Source organism: Amblyomma americanum, chromosome 2 (assembly GCF_052857255.1).
Source record: "Amblyomma americanum isolate KBUSLIRL-KWMA chromosome 2, ASM5285725v1, whole genome shotgun sequence".
Classification (NCBI taxonomy): domain Eukaryota; kingdom Metazoa; phylum Arthropoda; class Arachnida; order Ixodida; family Ixodidae; genus Amblyomma; species Amblyomma americanum.
Window position 1 is genome coordinate 74,375,885 of NC_135498.1, and position 20,124 is coordinate 74,396,008.

General features: G+C 48.8%; 2 protein-coding genes across 2 annotated transcripts; both read left to right on the plus strand.

Annotated features, from left to right (window-relative positions):
* The first annotated feature begins 2,295 nt into the window (after positions 1–2,295).
* On the plus strand, positions 2,296–3,671 carry LOC144119779 (uncharacterized). The gene is made up of 2 exons (XM_077652320.1): positions 2,296–2,304; positions 3,327–3,671. Exons 1-2 carry the CDS (start codon positions 2,296–2,298, stop codon positions 3,669–3,671), a joined length of 354 nt encoding a protein of 117 aa, XP_077508446.1.
* A 15,613-nt stretch (positions 3,672–19,284) lies between these two features.
* LOC144119780 (uncharacterized) lies at positions 19,285–20,124 on the plus strand. The gene is made up of 2 exons (XM_077652321.1): positions 19,285–19,637; positions 20,087–20,124. Coding segments are annotated over exons 1-2 (354 nt in total). The 3' UTR covers positions 20,088–20,124.

Below are 20,124 nucleotides of genomic sequence, written 5' to 3' on the forward strand. Positions count from 1 at the left end.
CATCTCCTTAGAGCCTGAGCCAGGCAGCAACTTCTTTTGTCTCTTTTCTTCTAGTCTAAAGGGGCAACGAAAAAAATTTGGCAAACAAGCAGCGCACACGACAGCCGTGGCATAATCGATTGCCGTTTTTGCCTAACTAGACCGAAAAAAAGTTTAGCTCAATCAAAATGCTGGTTTCTTTCAAGTGGCTTATTTGACAAAGTTTTTTGCACAGTTGTAAACCTGTAATATTGTTACCAACTTCGCATTCTGGCCTCAAACCGTTGACCTCAATCAACTCAGCTCCAGTTTCTCAGGCGCGTTATAAGGAAAAAGTCAGGCGAAGTACTTCAATTAAAAATGAACAGAAAGCTTAACATTAACACTCTCGGCTAACTGCTGATTTGCTCATGACGTGGCTAAAGGAACATGCAATTCTCCAAGTTACACCTGTCGATCCACAGTGACGTAACAATCAGAGACGATGGCGAAAGCGAACCCTATTGCTTGATAACGGTTGCTATACAGGTAAGATTTCGGCAGCTGCGCCTTTCATCATCGGTTTAGAATTCTATCATATACATAATATGAACGATTAATCCAATAGATACAGTATGCAAACAGCAATTTTGTGGTGCACAAAAAGCGGAATCAAGTACAGGCGACGGATATCACTGCTGCGACAAACCCGGAATCTGGTCTTAGTATCGATTCCACGAAACCTCACTCTAAACATTCCACTTCAGTAGCCTATAGCGTCACAATACGCTGTAGGTTCAGTAAAGCATCTTCACTGCGCTCAACGCAAGTAATGCCGGCATTTAATTCGCACCCCTTTAATGTCAGGTACGAACATTCTCTATGTTGCACAAGCTTTAGAGCTTCATTCATACCTTTCGAATGCGTACAACCTGCGTATGCGCCATATGGCTCGCCGTCACCTCGACGAGTTCACGATAAAAAAAAAAGCTCGCATACTTTTCAGCCTTTGCAAAGCCGCGGATGCACAGCGACACCTTAAGCGGCCTATCGTTGCACGCTTACATCGACCGGGCAGAGGTTTACAAGGGACACCTGATATTTGGGTTACGAGACCTCATAAGACATATTCGACACCATGGAGTTTAGTACTACCTCTTGAGACTGCAAGTGGGCCAGCATTTGCCGGGAAAATGTGGTTTCGTATTTGGCTTGGTTATTGTTAGGTATGAAACGTCAGTGAGCCAGCCCACCAGAGTAAATATTATAGTGTTAAGTACTTTACTCGTCAGGTATTTATCTACAACTTGCGTTCGTGCCTCTAAAAAAATTATGACAACCACTTTACTTGTATGATCACAACACGTCTTCTCTTTTTATTTTAAACAGCAAAATTTCATCGCAAAAGAGAAAATAAAAAATACACTCCCATGCTAAGATATTTTAAATTTGTTCCTTCCTTGAACCAAACTGTCTTGAATATCGCTGCCTGTTGACGAAATAAAACATATATACTCTTCAAAAACATCTGTCTAATATTGCCACAATCAGCAGTGCAACTTCCTCGTCACCTTTCTAACTTGTCTCAGTGAGATGTCTCTGCTTGCGGCAGACCTTTTTCGTGCAAAAACAAAAAGCAACCATAGGCCTTCTGGTTGCCTGCGACAAAAATACTGAAACACTTATACGAGCGCGACAAAAATAAAATTCGACGCAGATGTCCTAACAGAGCCGCAGCAAACGCACGCGTGATGAAAGTTGTTGCCACTAATACCAGCTGGACATGAAGGTGATGGCGCGGAGATAGACGATTAAGCTGGAAGCGGCGACCACTGCCCAGACGGTAGAGAGATACTGGACACAAAAAAAGTTCGAGCCAACAAGAAGGCCTCACGCTGCCTTGATAGTAAAGAAAGCAATACAAAAAGCTAGCGGCCAAAGGGCGCTCGACGACACTCAACGTGCATTTTCTGATTACCGATGTCCATGTCTTCAGCAAGATACGTGTGACGACATTTTTGTTTTTTGATTACGTCTTTGCTGAAACGTACTAAAAGCTGCTGAGGGGACAGAAAGGGGCATGGCATAATACTCTCGCGACGACCATGAAATAGTACTGAAATCGCAAACGTCCGACTTAGCGCCATTTCCTGCGTTCACTTAAGACGTAAATACCGAAAATTTATGCAGCTTTACTCCCTCTCTTGTTTTCAGAATTGTCCAAAGAAAACGCTGGATACCTCGCGTTCCCAGCGTGGAGTATAAAAGAGAGCTCAGTGTTCCTGCTGAAGTATCATTTCTTCGAGATCTTCGGAGGTGTGAGAGATCGACTCAACCATGATTGCCGTAAGTAGCTGCTAGATACGCTTAGCTCAGTCCGCGCAACTTGGAGATTCATCTACATGCATTGAGACGCAGTCAGTTAGGTTCTATAAACCACTTTACTCCTCAAAAAATGCAGTTCAAGAGCGCAAATACCTTATTTTTTTCATTTAATGCTTACCAATTTAAAAATTTCAAGGTTGTGAAGGTAGCGACTGAAATTAATGCTAATAGAAAAAAAGGCTCTCTTGACGAAGACCTTGTGAAAGAAATTCGTCTTACTGCTATCATTCCTTGCAGTAATTTTTAGCAGGTTAATGATGGCATCTGTGGCCAAACAGAGCCATGGCACAAGGTTTTTTCTTCTACTCAAGGTGGGGTCAAAGACCCATTTTCCAAGCGTTTCACCTTTAAGAGGCCGAACACCAGGCAGGGGAAAGCTTGTACCCATTGTATCACCGGTGGGTACCCGCGGCGGCACTGGGGATCGAGCCCAGCCCCTAACGCATGCGAACGGATGCTCAACCACTTGGCCACCGCTGCGGTACTAATAGGATAATTCGGTTTTGCATAAAACGTCCACTTCTTTAAAGAGGCTAAAAAAATCGTAGGACGCTTGAGGTTCGCCTTTAAGAGTAGAACACGACAGCGTTATCGGGACCGGTTCGTGCCCCTGTTCATTCATCTAATCCCAGATTACCATACTTACAATTACTCATGTACGCATCACTTCTTGTCTACAAGACACTGCAATAAGTCAAAGAAAACAACGAATACACTACGTCTACCTTATTCAGCAACCAACCACTCAACCTTCGGGACCTGAGGGTAATGCGCCCGATCCCCAATTCAATATTCTGGGTTCGATTCCCACCCGAACCCAAGTTCATCCAGTTTTATTTTAAGCTCAATATTATTAATTGCTTCCTTCAATCGGGATTTTTCGCTCACGGACAGCGACACCGATGACGAGGAGGACGGCTTTTCTTCGTAGTATGAGCCTTAACGCTGTCACGTTAAAATGCGATGTCTAATTTTTCTTTAAGGTCCTTTGCCTCTTCGCTGCTCTGCTGAGCAACGCCTTCGCCGCGTACGTTCCCACGTACGGCGTTCCTGTGGCCGGCTACCCCACTGTGCCCGCTGTGACGACGGTCCAAGCCGCCCCAGTCGCTGCCACCGCAGTCACCGCTGTCCACCACGTGGAGCAGGTGAACCCCGTCGTGCACAACGTGGCCACCCCGTTCGGCTACCGCACCACGGGCGTCAGCTACAGCCACCGGTACGACGCCCACCCGGGGCGCGTCTCCTACGTGTACGGCCTCAGCCCGTACGGCCTCAACTACGGCTACGGACTAGACGCTTTCGGATACCCTGTCCTGAAGAAGTGGTAAGCTCTCGAAAAAAACCGCATGGACTATTTCTTAAACGCTGCTCCCGGCAAACCCGTGGCTATTTTGAAGGAAGAATATCGACATTTTAAATCTTAGCTGGCTGCCGGCTGCCGTGGTGATGATAATTATATTAGATACAGAGCTTGGTGAGATTTATTATCTTTCGCCGCTGGTGAACATTTGGTTGGGCTCACATCAAGTGAAATGTTTGTTTCCACCAAACATGTTTCATCTTATACTTACGTTCACTGCAGAAAAACCTCAGAGCAATATTTTGTTCTGAGATATTTGTTCAAGCCCCGGCAGTTACTGCCTCCTAGCATGATCGCATCATACTGTGTTTCAAGAAATATATAAAAGTTTCGAATACTACAATGGCCCTAGTTTCTTCGTGTACTTATATGCCTCCTTTTCATCCGCAGAATCGGCCCTGAACGACTGATCAACAAGGCTCGTCAAGAAAACGACGGACACTATGCCGCCATATTTGTCACCTCTGTTATTAACAGAGTTTCACTCTGTTATTATTTCCCTGGTTTTCTAGCTGCAAGCGTATGAAATAAACCCACCGAAACAAAATGACCCTCGCATGTATATGTCTGGTTCTTCTTCAGTTCAGCACGCTCGTCTCGTTCTCAAGCTGGACGATGTGTTTTTATTCCACTTTTTACTTAAGTGAATTAGTGTATTTCTTCGTTTTGTCTTGTATGCACCAAAATAACTTCTCCCCTACGTCACCGTTGTTTATTTTTTTTTTTACGCCTTCAATGCAAGTATACTCTTTGCGGGGCTGGGGGGAGAGTCGAATCAATATCAATCATAAATTCAACTAGAGGAACACTCCAATTTGCCTTCAGGCTCTTGGTAAATATGAGCTATTCAAAATTTCATACGCCGCCGTGTTAGCTCAAATGACATCTTAAAAGACTTGCTCCAAGCTTATCTGGCGTCGCTCGCTTAGCATCTCTCATTTTGAAATTATTAAATGTTTTATTTTATTGACACTTGCAAGAATTTCCCGCCGTTATTTTCCAGACATCACATTTGGCGGATTCATAAGCCACGAAGGGCAGAATTCTCAGACGGCACTCTGCTGGACGGTAGGAGACTACAAGAAAATCTGGGGCATAAAATGCCGCAGGCATAAAATGTCATGTCACCGTACGAATACAAAGACACTCACCAAGATAACCACAACGGTCATTCTAACCACCCGCCTCATCCGGTGAATTGCAAACAAACAGCAGGGCGTGAATGTGGCTTACGTCAACTTCCTAGTACAAGAATTAGTACTGAGCTGCTTTGTCTGCACCCTGCCCTATATCTATCTTACTCTCGCCAAGAAACTTAAACCTGACCCTCTCATTCACCAAGCATACAAGTCTGCGCTATATCGCCCTCAAATAACCTTCACAGAAAACCTCCTCGCTTTAGGAATCCACATCACTTTCCTAGAACCGTTCGAGGCCCACCACACCTCCCAGTGCAATCCCCTCAGCCATACTAGACCGGGCAGGGCTATCCTCTGCCGCCTCAACATAGGCTTCGAGTCCCCTGACAAGGACTCCGTTCAACCCCCACAGTACAGTCGCAGGGCCTTAGAAATAAAGCCGCTTCCCAAGAATATCGCTACGTGACGGCCAGCCGTATAATGAGACGGGTTGACTGATGGCAATGAGATTATTTAAAGGCCGCTGGCCTAGCGCGAGCGCTGTGCACCACGCCACTGCCAGTTTCGTCTCCTTCGTCACAATATATATCCCACCTATCATAGGGATCGCCTCATAGCACGCGCACGTGCCCTACATGCCAAATATGGCAATCACTCTAACTGCGTGTACGTAGACACAGGTGACTACTCTACCCAACACGTGTTCGCGCTGGCAGCGGTAACTGAGACAGGCACCTCGTTCACCGCGGCACCCGTATACTCAACCTACCTTGAAACAGCGGAGGAAGCAGCGACAGCCAACACCACACCCGACACAATTTTAAGCGAATGCCACCATACACAACTTTGCGAAGGGCCGCATATCCCCCACCACACGTCACCTCCCTTCTCACGTCCCAATACCCATCCGAGAGATTCAACTGATCTAGCTAGCAGCGCTCTCCTTCAACCCGGGCAACGAGGCCGCCCTCACTAGCGCCCGAGGATTCATCGGCCGCGCCTTGTACACCTCCGACCTGTGGTCTGCGAGAGACAGACTGGTCTCATTTCGCGATGTGACCTACCGCTATCGACTCAACAGGAAACTTTAGCCACCCCCTCAAATGTCCCTAACCAAGGGACAGGAAGTCACCTGGAGCCGGCTACAGACCTACTTCTTCGCGGACCTGGTTCTATGTTCCCTTACATACCCGGTCAGTACTCTCCCTCCTGCACTCATTGTTCTGATAAAGCCACATTATATCATATACTTTGGAAATGTCCGGAAGACGCGCCTCCTCCGGACCTGGGTCAGCTCCTTACTTCTGAGGAGTGAGAAGCCGTGGTGCTGAGCTCCGGCCCGTGGACACTACTCCGGCCCGTCGAGCGGGCCAAAGAGGTCCCCGAGAGCCAGGGGTTTCGGCCACCTGGTGAGACCAGCAAGCGCCTTCTCCCAACCCTAGCTTGCTGATGAATGACGTTTTAGAGCGAAAGCTCTACTTAATTGCCAAAGCTGCAAAAGCTGGGCCACATCTGAAGGCTTGACGTTGAACTTTGATAAATAAAAAAATAAATAAACATTGCGAGCCCACGGAGGCGCGAACAGATCAGCTTCGCTGCCACTGCAAAAAAGCACCATGCTGTCGCCGCAGCAGATCACGGCCCGTGTTAAACTGCAGCACACTTTTCCTCTACATGCTTGACAGCACTTTGCTTTCAGTACAACCGAGAACAGAAGGACAAGTGGTTTGACGCCACCACAGCGGCTATCGCGTAAACTGGCTCATGGAACCGGAAATGATGACTGATAGAGGCGCAAGTGAGCTCAGCGAGCTTCGCGAACCCAAGACAGCGAAGACGACTGTATTTCTCAGCGTATGGTGCGGAATGAACGAAGAGAACAACAGGGTCGGGCTGAATTCCAATGCCAAACATCCACGCTTAGCTGCTAGCCCTGGAGCGTTCGAGGCCGATCGCGAAATGCGCTCCAAGGCAGCTACAGGCATCCAAGGCATCCCATATGGACAAGCCGTCCGATTTTAACGAATATGTTCAGACGAGCGCGACTTCGAACGAAACTGTACCAACCTCCGGAACGCCATAATTAAATTTAAATGCCCAGATCGACCAATAAACGTTGCGATAGAACGCGCAGGCCTTCTTCACCACGATGCACTCCTCAAAGAAGAAAGCCAACGATCCTATTAATCCCAAATCAACCTAGTAGTAGCCCACTCCGCGTCGGCTACAAACGTCGCGAGCATTTTTAAAAACCACCATGTCATTGTCACGTACAGTGATCGACTCGAGCACATGTTTCAGCAAGCCCCCCGTGTTGTCTGCCGCCATGGCAAAATCCGCAGTGACATCCTCACTTCATCTAGAAGAAACCCAAGTGTGTTAATTTGCTGCCATCCGTGCAATAAATCGCCCTGCAAAGTTTGCCTGCAGATGACATCAGGAATGGCTACCAGCATTGCATCGAACTTCATTGTGAATATGTCGGGGTAATTTCTCATCTCATACCAGCACCGTAATCTATATGCTTTAATGTTCAATATGCAAAATTCAATATATTGGCCGAACGCAAACACTGTTCAGATATCGTTTTAGTAATCATAAAGCTCATAAAGCGACACTCGCTGTCCTTCCTATCTCTAAACACGTTAACAATACGAAGCACCCTTTTGAAAAAATTCAAGAACTTTACAGCAATCAGGCTTCAAGACACAACATGAACGCGAAGTTCGTAAATCGTTCCTGACATACGTGTTTAATGCTGTTTCATCCTGTCCGAACCGAGAGGAGGGAATCAGACAAACAGACAGCCGCGCCGGTGGCGCAGCAGCAAACGAACACAGCCCCCAGTCTTCTGCCTTGAAGTACCTCGCCAGGTGATGATCCGAATTTCATTGGAGTAGATCTGTAGGCAAGAAGACCAAACCAAAAATCTTGATTCATTTAATTGCTTTTCTTTAAAATCCTCTTAACTACTTGAACGCCTTTTTTCCGCCAAACCGTTGGACTGGAGGTACCTAGGATTGGAAGTTGTGTGGTTGATGTCGTACGTATGAAAAAATTTGGCAATGCCCGGCTGGAAAATTGTGGACCATTCTCCGAAGAAACCTCAACTGGTATGCCGTATCTGGCAAAAATCGCACTTGTTCCTTCAACGACTGTCTTTGCGATAGTGCCTTTGAGCAGCTCTACCTTAGGAAAATTTGGCAATGCGTCGTAGACGCACAGGTATGACCGTCCTTCATACTAAAAAATATCGATGCCGACACGATGCCTGGGCTTATCGGGTATGTACCGGGAGCAACTTTAATGGCTCTTGTGGCTGTGTGTACGCGTACGACTTGCATGCAGAACACGCCTGCGCGAAAGCTTCAATGTCAGCATTGATTCCTGGCCATAAGACGAGATTTCTTGCCCTTGCTTTGCATTTATTGATGCCCAGGTAGCCTTGATGAATTCTTTCCAAGATTTCTTTTCTCGTGTTAGCCGGGAACACAACTTTGCACCCTTTTAAAGGTACTCCCTTTACGTGAGAGAGTTCTCTCTCAAACGACTTCCATTATCCTTTAAGTGGTTTTCCGTCTTCCAGGTCCTCGATACCTTCCTTTAACTCTTCATCCCGACTAGTTTCCGTAGCCAACCTCTTTCAGGTGCTCTCGGTGACGATTGAAGAGACTACACTTACTGCATGCACTTCAGTGTCGTCATTGATGACGTTGTTCTCTGTGCTGGTCCCGGTTGTTGCTCGTGACAGCATGTCGGCGAGAAAAAGCTGCTTCCCTGGCGTGAATTGCAATTTTGTGTCGTAGCGAAGAAGGCACAGGAAAAACCACTGCAACCTCGGGGGCATGTCTCCAATGGCTTTCTCCGAGACGGCGATCAAAGGGTGATGATCAGTCTCAAGAATAACCGACCGGCAGTACACAAAATTATTGAATTTCTCACAGCCATATCAGACCGCCATGGCCTCCTTTTCAATTTGCGAATAGCGCTGTTCGCATTCTGTAAGCGCCCGTGAAGCATACGCGACAGGCTTCCATGTGTCACTGTAACACTGTAACAGTGCTGCGCCGATTCTGTTTCGTGACGCATCGCAAGACACCTTTGTTGCTTTTGTTGGGTCGAATACTGTTAGCAATGGCTCTTTACTTAAACAGTCAGAAAGCTGCCTCCATTCTTCACCATGATTAGACGTCCAGTCAAACGGAACACCTTGCTTTACAAAATTTCTGAGTAGCGCTGTCCTCTGGGCCAATGACGGGATGAACTTGCTGAAATAATTACCGACGACCAGCATTTTCTGTACCGCGAGCTTTTCAGCCGGCGGTGGCATTTCTACCATACATTTTATCAGTTATGGGCTTAGTCTGATTCCTTCTTTGTCAATGACATCACCCAGAAACTCGATTTTGCTGACGCCAATAGAACACTTGTCCGGGTTAAATGTCAATCCGCCGCGTTCTGCTGCCCGCAGTACCGACTGCAGGCGCATGTCATGCTCCTGCCTCGACGACTCCCAGACAAGCACGTCATCAACGTATACTCTGACGCCGGAAAGGCCTTCGACAATTTCATTTATAGTTTTCTAGTTTTCTTAAATACCTCAGACACCGAGGATATTCCAAAGGGTAAGCGCAGAAATCCGTAGCGCCCGAATGGCGTTGCAAAGGCGCAAATTCTGGAGGGTTAGCCGTCCAACGGAATCTGACGAAAATCAGTTTGCGTCAAGACGCGTAAAAACTGTAGCGCCCGCTAACTCTGCCTCTATGTCTTCACGTCGCGGCATTGTGTAATGCTCGGTTAATCCTCCTGGGGTCGATGCATGCTCGAATTTTCCAGTCTTTCTTTCGCACAATGACCAATAGGCTTACCTACCGAGTCTGTGGGCTCGGAGGCTTTCGTTATGATGCCTGAGCGCCCTATGCGTCCCAATTCCTCTCGTAGGGGCTCCTGGAGGGCCAGCGGTACTCGTCGGGCCTACCTACCTACCTACTACCTGACAAAATAAATGGCTGTTACGCATTTTTTCTCATTCTGTTCAAACATTCCACGGCAGCGGCGCTCGACACACCTGAGCATTCTCGGCATTAGTTAGTCATACGCCGTCTTCCCATCATAGGTGTTGTGCCGTCAGAATGAAACTGCACAAACCCTCGGCTAGTCCTAGCTCAAGAGAGCGAGCGATGGAAAAAGCTAAGTTGAGCAGATAGGAGTATTATGAGGCCAGTGAGAGAGAGTAATCAAGCGGCATGCACCGGTCGAGAGAACATTGCGAAGTGCAAAAGCAGCACCAACTAAATATGCAGCCAAGCCCAAGGCCAGCGGTAGTAAAGAGGAGTATAGAATCTTATGTAGTGCGTGCTCTTTCTTTTAGCTTTCCCTCCCTTTAGCGCCACTGTATGGTTTACTCTACATGTTTGTAAACATGCTGTGCTCTGTACGAGGATCCAGACCGGAAGAAGTGTGCTGCACTCGACAGGGTGCGTCGAACGCCACCACGCCGACTACCGAGTAAACTGGATGAATGGCAGCGGAAATGGTTGCGGGTCGAGGCGAAAGAGTGTTCGGCAAGCTACGCAAAGCCAAGGTAGCGAGGACGTGTATATTGCTAGGTGCCTCTTGTGCAATGTACGGAGTGAAGAATAAGGTTGGACTGAATGGCAATGCCAAATTTCCATGCCTAGCCGATAGCCTTACCGCATTCCAGGGCGATCGTGTATTCCGCTCCAAGACAGCTGCCGTGAGGATGATTCTTTGGGGACCGGAGCAAGACGGGTGCAACTTATTTTGTTTTCGCTGTTTAAGTATGTATATTGCTGTTTGCCAGTGCTTCAAAAACAAGTCCTGAACAGTATGGTATATAATAATAAGTAACCTAGCAGTTTTTTACGGGCAACGTCGATTAGGTGAGTAAGAGCACTGCCAACCTATCACATTCTATCTTTCTGCAATATTGCACAGTCTGCCAACAACCCGCCTTGCCTAAACACCTGATTTTAACGTGGCCAACCTCTGTCGAAGGCAGGTAAACGACTTCTTCATACATTAGTCCACTCTCTCAAAAAGCGCTTGCTATTTTTTTTCGAAAGGCAAAACGCGACGTTCACTGCCTCTAGAATTACTAACTTCAGTTTTGCAAATGAAGGGCCAGCCCGGGTAAGATAGTCTTACCAGAGCACCGGCCTCGACCCACATTAACCGCGGCACACGTGACTTCATATACATAGAGCTTGGCTCGTGCAGCAAGCAAACACCTTTTTTTCTATTTTCTTGGGGAACAAAGACAACTGCAGCAGCAAACCTCTTGGAAACAAGCAGTGCACAAGATAATCCTACCATTGTTGCGACTTAATCTATGGTTAACGTTGTTGAAGAACTACCTCTAAGAAGAGTCTGATTCCAAAATCTGGTTTAGGTCAATTGCTTCATACCACTGTGCCATTTTCGCACAGTTGTAAGAAGTACCTATACTACCTCACATTCTGGGCGCCGCTGATTGACCTCAACCAAAACAGCCCCAATCCTTCAAGCTACATTGCATGGCAGCCGCCAGATAAAGTGCTTCTAATGAAACAGGAAACTTAAGCACTCGTGGCTAACTGTTTTTGCACAAAAAGTGGCACTCTGAAACCAGTAGTCCTCGCAGCTACACCTGCAGAGCCATAATTACGAATAGGAATCCTGCTGCTTCATGGAAATTGTCGCAAATCTAAAATTACGAGATCTATGACTTTTATCAGCTGTTTGACGACCAACAGCCATGCATATTGCTACGGTTGTGCTTGTGCTTGGAACGCTCGTGCTTGGTGCGCTCGCGCTTGGAACGCGAAGAGGACGAAGTGCGTTTCTGCGGCTGGGCTTCGCGTGCCCGGTTGTTCGGCTGCGTGGCTGTAAGCTGTTTCCCTGTAAATATATTTTTCCCTTTTGGTGTGCACATCTTCACGTTAAATTATTGGTGTGAGGTGCGGGGTACAGCCACAGCAAGCACGGAACTCCGCAGCGGTCGTCAGCTCGCCGGCTCTTCAACCATGACCAGCGAAGGGGCCGCTCCGTCGGCGTCCGCCAACCCGGCGTTCATCATTGCCCATCCGAGAGATCCTGGGACCTTCAACGGAACGGACGGCGTCGACGTGGAGGACTGGCTCGCAATGTACGAGCGCGTGAGCACACACAACAGGTGGGACCCGACCCTAAAGTTGGCCAACGTCATCTTCTACCTGACGGGCACTGCCAGGGTATGGTTCGAGACCCACGAGGATGAACTCACCAGCTGGGATCTCTGCAAGCGCAAGCTTTGTGACCTGTTTGGTAAGCCATTCGGGCGTCAGCTCGCTGCGAAGAAGGAGCTCGCATGCCGTGCACAAACGTCCACAGAGTCCTATGTATCATACATTCAGGACATATTAGCTCTCTGCATGAAAGTCGACGCCACTATGTCAGAGTGCGACAAAGTAGGTCACGTGCTCAAAGGCATCGCAGATGACGCCTTTAACCTTCTTGTATACAAGGACTGCGGAACGGTTGACGCAATCATCAAGAAATGCCGCCGGTTCGAACAAGCGAAGAGCCGCCGAATTTCTCCGCAGTTCACGCGGTTGCCGAATACGACTGCGACGTCGTCCTGTGTAGACTCGACTCCACCGAGCCGTCTGTCGACATCTGAGAGCCTGACACGACTTGTGCGCCAAGAAGTAGAGGCAATGTCCCCCTTTGCGTTTCATCCACCCGCAACAGACAGTACTCCAGCAGTATCCCTTATACAGGCTGTCGTTCGCAAAGAATTTGCCAATCTTGGGATTCAACCTGTTTGCTCAGTTAGTGCCCCATATGCTCGCCGCATGTCCCCGGAGCTCGGTTCTGAACGTGCATACTACCCTCGACGCAGCCGCAATCCAGATGAATGGAGAACACCTGATGACAGGCCCATCTGCTTTAACTGCTCCCGAGTTGGCCACATATCTCGACACTGCCGAAGCCGTCCGTCCTCGACCTACAGCCGCTACCCGCCGGGTTCTGCATATTTCCGCCGCTCTCCCTCGCCCTCGGAAACGACCTCTTCTGGCCACCACGCTCAGACCCCGCTTACCAACCGTTCGTCGTCACCTCAGCGCCGTCGATCTCCATCGCCCCGACCTCGCCGCCCTTCGTCGCCGGCCCCATATGCCCGCTCCCGGTCGGAAAACTGATGGCTGCAGCGTCTGGGGGTGATGCTGCTCTGACGACCCGACCAGAAAACCCTCCTTTAACTCTTCATGCTCATCGGAACATCCTTAACGTCGACGTGGACGGGGTCCCTGTTACCGCTCTGATCGACACTGGAGCGCACGTCTCAGTCATGAATGCTCGTCTTCGCCGTCGCCTAAGGAAAGTGCTCACTCCTGCCCCCTCAACTGTGGTCCGTGTTGCAGATGGCGGTATGTCTATTGTCGTCGGAATGTGTACTGCTCGTGTTTCAATAGCCGGCCGCCATACTTCTGTGCTCTTCACTGTCCTCGAACACTGCCCTCATGACATCATTCTCGGCCTTGACTTTCTCACCGACCATTCCGCCCTTATAGATTGCGCCACAAGCATCGTTCAACTCGCTCTACCTGTTCCTTCAGAGCCACCGGATCCAATTGTTCACCGACTGTGCACCGCCGACTTTGTCCGCCTGGACCCCGATGCCGCCACTTATGTCCGTTTCTCCTCTGTCCCGCCAGTTCCCGATGGTGACTACATCATTACTCCGGTTCCTGATGTGCCCTTTACACGCAGTGTTGCCCTTGCACTTACAGTTGTCACCATGTCGGCAAATCAAGCGTCCCTTCCGGTTCTCAACTTTGCCTCTTACGTTCAGCCGCTCCCACAAGGTATGTCGCTCGCCACGCTGTGCCCTGCTGCCGAATGCGTCGTATCGGCGGTGAGAAGCGTCCCACCCTCGTCGAACTGCCGCGACTCTGACGTCCCACCACCTGATGAATATGCAAAAATGATTGCTGCTGACCTCTTACCAGGGCAAGCTCACGACCTTCGGTATCTTCTGTCGTCTTTTCGCGACATCTTTGACTTCGATGACCGCCCTTTGGCTCGAACATCTGTGGTCACGCATCGCATCAACACCGGTGACGCAGCTCCTATTCACAGACGACCCTACAGAGTGTCCAGTACAGAACGCACCATCATACAGCAAGAGGTGGACAAGATGCTCAGTAAAGACATCATAGAGCCCTCGTCGAGCCCTTGGGCCTCACCAGTTGTGCTGGTTAAAAAGAAGGACGGCAGCTGGCGCTTTTGCGTTGATTACCGGCCCCTAAACAACATAACAAAAAAGACGTCTATCCGCTCCCAAGAATAGACGATGCTTTGGACTGCCTTCACGGAGCCAAATTTTTCTCTTCAATTGACCTTCGGTCCGGGTATTGGCAAATCTCTGTTGATGACAATGACCGCGAAAAGACGGCATTCGTCACACCGGACGGCTTATATCAGTTTAAAGTTATGCCATTCGGTCTCTGTAATGCGCCAGCTACCTTCGAAAGAATGATGGACTCCTTGCTTCGCGGCTTTAAATGGTCCACATGTCTATGTTACCTCGACGATGTTGTGGTTTTTTCGCCCACGTTTACCACGCACCTCGAAAGACTGGCGAGCATTCTTTCTGTCTTCCGTAGAGCCGGGCTACAGCTCAATTCGTCGAAATGTCAATTCGGTCGCCGCCAACTCACCATTCTCGGACATCTAGTCGACGCTTCTGGTGTCTGCCCGGATCCTGTTAAAGTTAAAGCCGTCAAGGACTTCCCTATTCCCCAGTCGTCTACGGATGTGCGCAGCTTCGTCGGCCTCTGCTCGTACTTCCGCCGTTTCATCAAAAATTTTGCCAGCACCGCTCGCCCCCTGACCGACCTTCTAAAGAAAGACACCCCTTTTACCTGGGGCCCTGCCCAAGAGGAGGCCTTTTCTTCGCTAGTCGACTTACTCACCTCCCCACCTATTCTGGCCCATTTTGATCCGTCGGCTCCGACTGAAGTTCGCACAGACGCCTGCGGTTATGGGATTGGCGCCGTGCTAGCCCAACGTCACCAAGGGCAAGAACGCGTTATTGCATATGCCAGCCGCCTCCTTTCTACAGCTGAGCGAAATTACTCAATTACAGAGCGCGAGTGTCTAGCTCTTGTTTGGGCTGTAGCTAAGTTCCGACCGTACCTGTTTGGCCGTCCATTCTCCGTAGTGACCGATCACCACGCCCTTTGTTGGCTGTCTTCACTGAAAGACCCCACAGGCCGGCTCGGACGTTGGACGTTGCGCCTCCAAGAGTATTCTTACACTGTTCATTACAAGTCAGGGCGTCTCCATCAAGACGCCGACTGCCTGTCTCGGCACCCTGTAGAGCCGCCTGATCCTGGAGACAACGACCTCGGCCCGTGCCTCTTCGCTATCTCCGATCTGGTTAACATCGCGGACGAGCAGCGACAAGACTCTTCCTTGCGTATTCTCATTGATCGCCTCAACTGTGCCAGCCGAGATCCTTCATTGCAACTGTTCGTCATTCAGGATGGCGTCCTATACCGCCGCAACCTTCGTCCTGACGGACCTCCGCTCCTGCTAGTCGTTCCCCACCGTCTCCGTTCATCTGTCCTAGCGGAACTACACGACCTACCGACCGCAGGCCACCTCGGCGTCTCCCGCACATACGATCGGGTCCGACGCCGCTTCTTTTGGCCTGGTCTGTACCGCTCTGTTCGGCGTTACGTTGCCTCCTGCGACCTCTGTCAACGCAGGAAGAGACCATCAACGTTGCCTGCTGGCCTTCTACAGCCTATTGACGTACCTCTCGAACCATTCTACCGTGTTGGACTCGACCTTCTCGGACCTTTTCCGACGTCCTGCTCCGGCAACCGTTGGATTGCTGTCGCGACCGACTATGCGACCCGGTACGCTATCACGCGTGCGTTACCAACAAGTTGCGCAACCGATGTCGCCGGCTTCCTATTGCAGAACGTAATCCTTCACCACGGCGCTCCACACCAATTGCTGACGGACCGCGGCCGCTACTTTTTGTCCCGAGTAGTTGACGATATCCTCCGGTCCTGTGGCACGCAGCATAAGCTCACTACAGCTTACCATCCCCAGACGAACGGGCTTACCGAGCGCCTCAACAGGACTCTGACCGATATGCTATCCATGTATGTCTCGCCCGACCACCGCGATTGGGACGTTGCCTTGCCTTATGTAACATTTGCTTATAATTCGTCGCGGCATGATACCACCGGCTATTCTCCTTTCTACCTTCTGTTTGGTCGGCATCCTGCGCTGCCATTGGATACATTACTACCGAGTTCTACTGCCTCGACCACAGAGTATGCACGTGACGCCATCTCCCGAGCAACTATGGCCCGTGAAATCGCCCGAGACCGGCTCACCGCATCTCAGACCTACCAGAAGTCAGTTTACGACCGCCGGCATCGCCCAGTGCACTATCCACCGGGCTCACTCGTCCTCCTTTGGTCTCCTTCTCGCCGTGTAGGTCTCTCTGAGAAACTTCTACGTCCGTACAGTGGCCCTTATCGAGTTCTCCGTCAGGTGACCGACGTGACCTACGAGATTACACCTCTTCATGCTCCGACGTCGTCCACTAGCCCTTTGACTGACGTCGTTCATGTAGTCCGTCTCAAACCGTACCACACGCCTGCTACATCATCCACTTAGCACCGGGACGGTGCTTTTGCCGCCGGGAGTTATGCTACGGTTGTGCTTGTGCTTGGAACGCTCGTGCTTGGTGCGCTCGCGCTTGGAACGCGAAGAGGACGAAGTGCGTTTCTGCGGCTGGGCTTCGCGTGCCCGGTTGTTCGGCTGCGTGGCTGTAAGCTGTTTCCCTGTAAATATATTTTTCCCTTTTGGTGTGCACATCTTCACGTTACAATATCTTACAGATTCAGTAAGAGAAGACTTTAAAAATTCTCAAAATAGGCTTTTTGGGGTAAAAATACGGCGTCTGCGCCATAGTATTACTAGTGTTGGCGGACACCGGAAAGCAGGTGAATTGTCTTAAACAATAAGCTACTTTCTATGTGGATCACGTGATAATCGCAGTCATGTGACCACATCAGGCGTATTCTATGGGCCACTATTCCTCACCTTACGGAATTATAATACCCGTAGCTGAGGACAGGAATGTATGAGGTTTGAGAAAAATCGACAAAGGAGATACCGATGGCGCCAGTGGCTATTGTACCGTGGAGAACACCCTGTACAAATCTGTCGCCGCAAAATAAAATATAATGCAAAGCGATCTTCAATGCTGCCTCCATTTCAGAGTCACTCGATTAGCCCAGTACAGTATACCTGGTGTTTCAGGGAAGACTCAAAAATTTTCCAAATAGGCTTTTTGGGGTAAAATGATGGCTTTTGCGCCGTAGTATTACAAGTGTTGGCGGACACCGGAAATCAGGTGAATTGTCTTAATAAGCTGGTTAACTACTTTCTGATAACTCACTTTTAATTAACACAGATAGGCAACTCGTTGCAATTAGAGATTTGTAGCTGGTCTTTAGCAATAGCCATATCAGTTTTTAGAAATTCCAAAACACGATTACCCCGCCACTGTGGCTCGGCAAAATTTGTCTTAATCGTGCGGCAGTACATACGCTTTTGAAAGCGCGCAGGCAAAGCAGCCCCTCCAGTGCAAGTAACTAGTAGAAAAAGCGATATTTTTTCGAGCCACAGCGTCAAGTGTAATCGCGTTTTCGAAATTATATAAAGTGATAAGTCTATTACTAACGACCGGCTACAAATCTCTAATTACAACTAGGCACAGAACTCTACTAGTTAAAAGTTAATTATTAAAAATTAGTTAACCAGCTTACTACTCAAAACGATTCACCGGTTCTCTAGTGTCTGCCAACACTGGTAATACAAGTACAATCCTGCCAAAGCCATACTTTACCCAAAAAGCTTATTTTTGAAAATTTTAAGAGTGTCCACTACAACACGCTGTATAGTATATAGTGTGAGGTATCTTACTCCCAGGTGTTTGTACGCAACTCATGATCGTGCCACCAAAAAAATTCACCAACCACTATACTGGTGTGACTGCTGCACGCCTTTACCTCCCATTTTAAAGAGAAAATATTCATCGATGATTAGAAAATAAATATAACTAGATGCAAAGGAATTTCAACTTGTTTCGTTCCTTAATCCAAACTATCTTGAATGTCAATGCCTATTCACGAAAAAAAAACTTCTATGGTTTAAAAACATCCGGCGTATGTTGCCTCAGTGAAGTCTCACTTCCTCGTCATCTTTATTGCTTCTTTCAGAAAAAAATCCCCGCTTGCGGCAGACCTCCTTACCGAAAAGAAAAGCAACCTTGGTCCTTTTGGTTGACGACGATAAAAATAATCGCAGAGTGGTCAGCGCGCGACTAAAATAAATGCCGTCGAGGTGTCCTAACAGAGCCGCAGTTACCGCACCCGTGGTGAAAGTTGTCGGCACTAATACCGACCGGAAATGAAACTGATGGCGCGGAGATACACGGACAAGATAGAAACGAAGACCGCTGCCCAGACGGTGGAGAAATGGTGACCACAAGGAAAGTTCAAGGCAACACAACGCGTTTCGTTGTCTAGGCAGCAAAAGAAAGCAATAAATCTGGTAGCCAACAGGGTGCTCGACGGCATTCAACGTGCTTCTGCTGGTTAATGGTTTGCGCGTGTTTAGCGAAATACGTGCCAAGGCGTTTTGTGTTTTTGGCTGCGCAGGTGCTCGAAGGAGCTACAATCGACTGTGGGGGCAAAAATGGACAGCACATGATACTGTCGCAACTACCCCTATATAGCACTGAAATCGCCAACGTACAAGTTAAAGCCGCCTCCTACATAAAAAAAAAATTGTGTAGCAACTTTAGCCTCAACGTTGCCTTAATACGTAAACATGCAAAATCGATGCAGGTTTAGTCTCTCTCATGCACACAGGTCATGTGATAGGATTCAATAAGAGTAGGTGCACGGAGACACTGGGTATTACGCATTCCCGAAGTCGCGTATAAAAGAGAGCTGAGTGCCCCTGCAAACGTATCATTTCTTCGAGCACTTCAAAGGTGTGAGAGATCGAGTCAACCATGATTGCCGTAAGTACCTCCTTGATACGTTTTACACTGTTCAAGAAGCTTAGAGCTTCATGAACATGCAGTCAGACACTGTCGGTAAGGTTTCATCGACCACTTCAGTCTTTAAAACAATACAGCACAACAGCGCAATAATTTTGTTTCTAGGAATTTCCTTCCAAACTCTTCAATACAAGAATTTCAATCCACCAGAAGTGGCCACTCAAATTACTGCCAAGTTTAACGAAACAGAGAGGTTCTCTTGAAGGAGACCTTCTGAAAATTGTTGCTGTTTCTGTCATCTTGCACTAATTTTTTAACGGGCGACTATTGTTGCGCACCCCCCTTGTCACTCCCTCAAGATGATAACTAGGCAACAGTACGGCTCATTTTGCCTACAGGTCTTGTGTCTCCTTGCTCTGTTGGGCAACGCACTCTCCGTGGACGTCCCCACATACGATGTTCCAGCTGTCGAGGCGGTGCAAGCCGCCCCTGTCGCTGCAGCCGCAGTCACCGCTGTCCACCACTTGGTGCCGGTAAATCCCACCGTGCACAACGTGGCCACCCCGTACGGCTACCGCACCACGGGCGTCAGCTACAGCCACCGGTACGACGCCCACCCGGTGCGTGTCCGCTACGTGTACGGCCTCAGCCCGTACGGCCTCAACTACGGCTACGGACTGGACGCTTTCGGATACCCCGTCCTAAAGAAGTGGTAAGCTCTCGAAAAACCGTTTGGACTATTTGTTCCGTATGACTCCCGGACAATGTCTTGGCTATTTTGAAGGATGTATTGCGAGATTTTCAATCTTATCTGGCTGCAGCTCTGGCGACTAATATTTTGGATAGTCCACTTGGTGAGATTTAATGATTAGCTTTCTGCGCTGGAAGACGTTTTGGTTCACCACACCTACACGAATTTAGTTTCCGTCAAGCATGTTTCACGTTATGCCTGCGTTGACTGTTGCAAAACCTCAGACCAGTAATTTATTCTGCGCCATTCAAGCACCGGCAGTTCCTGTTCCTCTGTAACGGTAGTAGCTACTGTATTCGGCATAATTTCACCATCACATACTGCGTTTTAAGAAAAAATAACGTAAGTTCTCAAACACTGCATTGACCTTGGTTTCTTGATTGATTTCTATGTCTCATTTTCTTCCGCAGAAACGGCCCCGAACGATAGAAGAACAAGGCTTCTCAAG

Bases quoted from the DNA above. Each gene is read 5' to 3' on its own strand.
- LOC144119780 (XM_077652321.1), top strand. From the start codon at position 19,285: ATGATAACTAGGCAACAGTACGGCTCATTTTGCCTACAGGTCTTGTGT.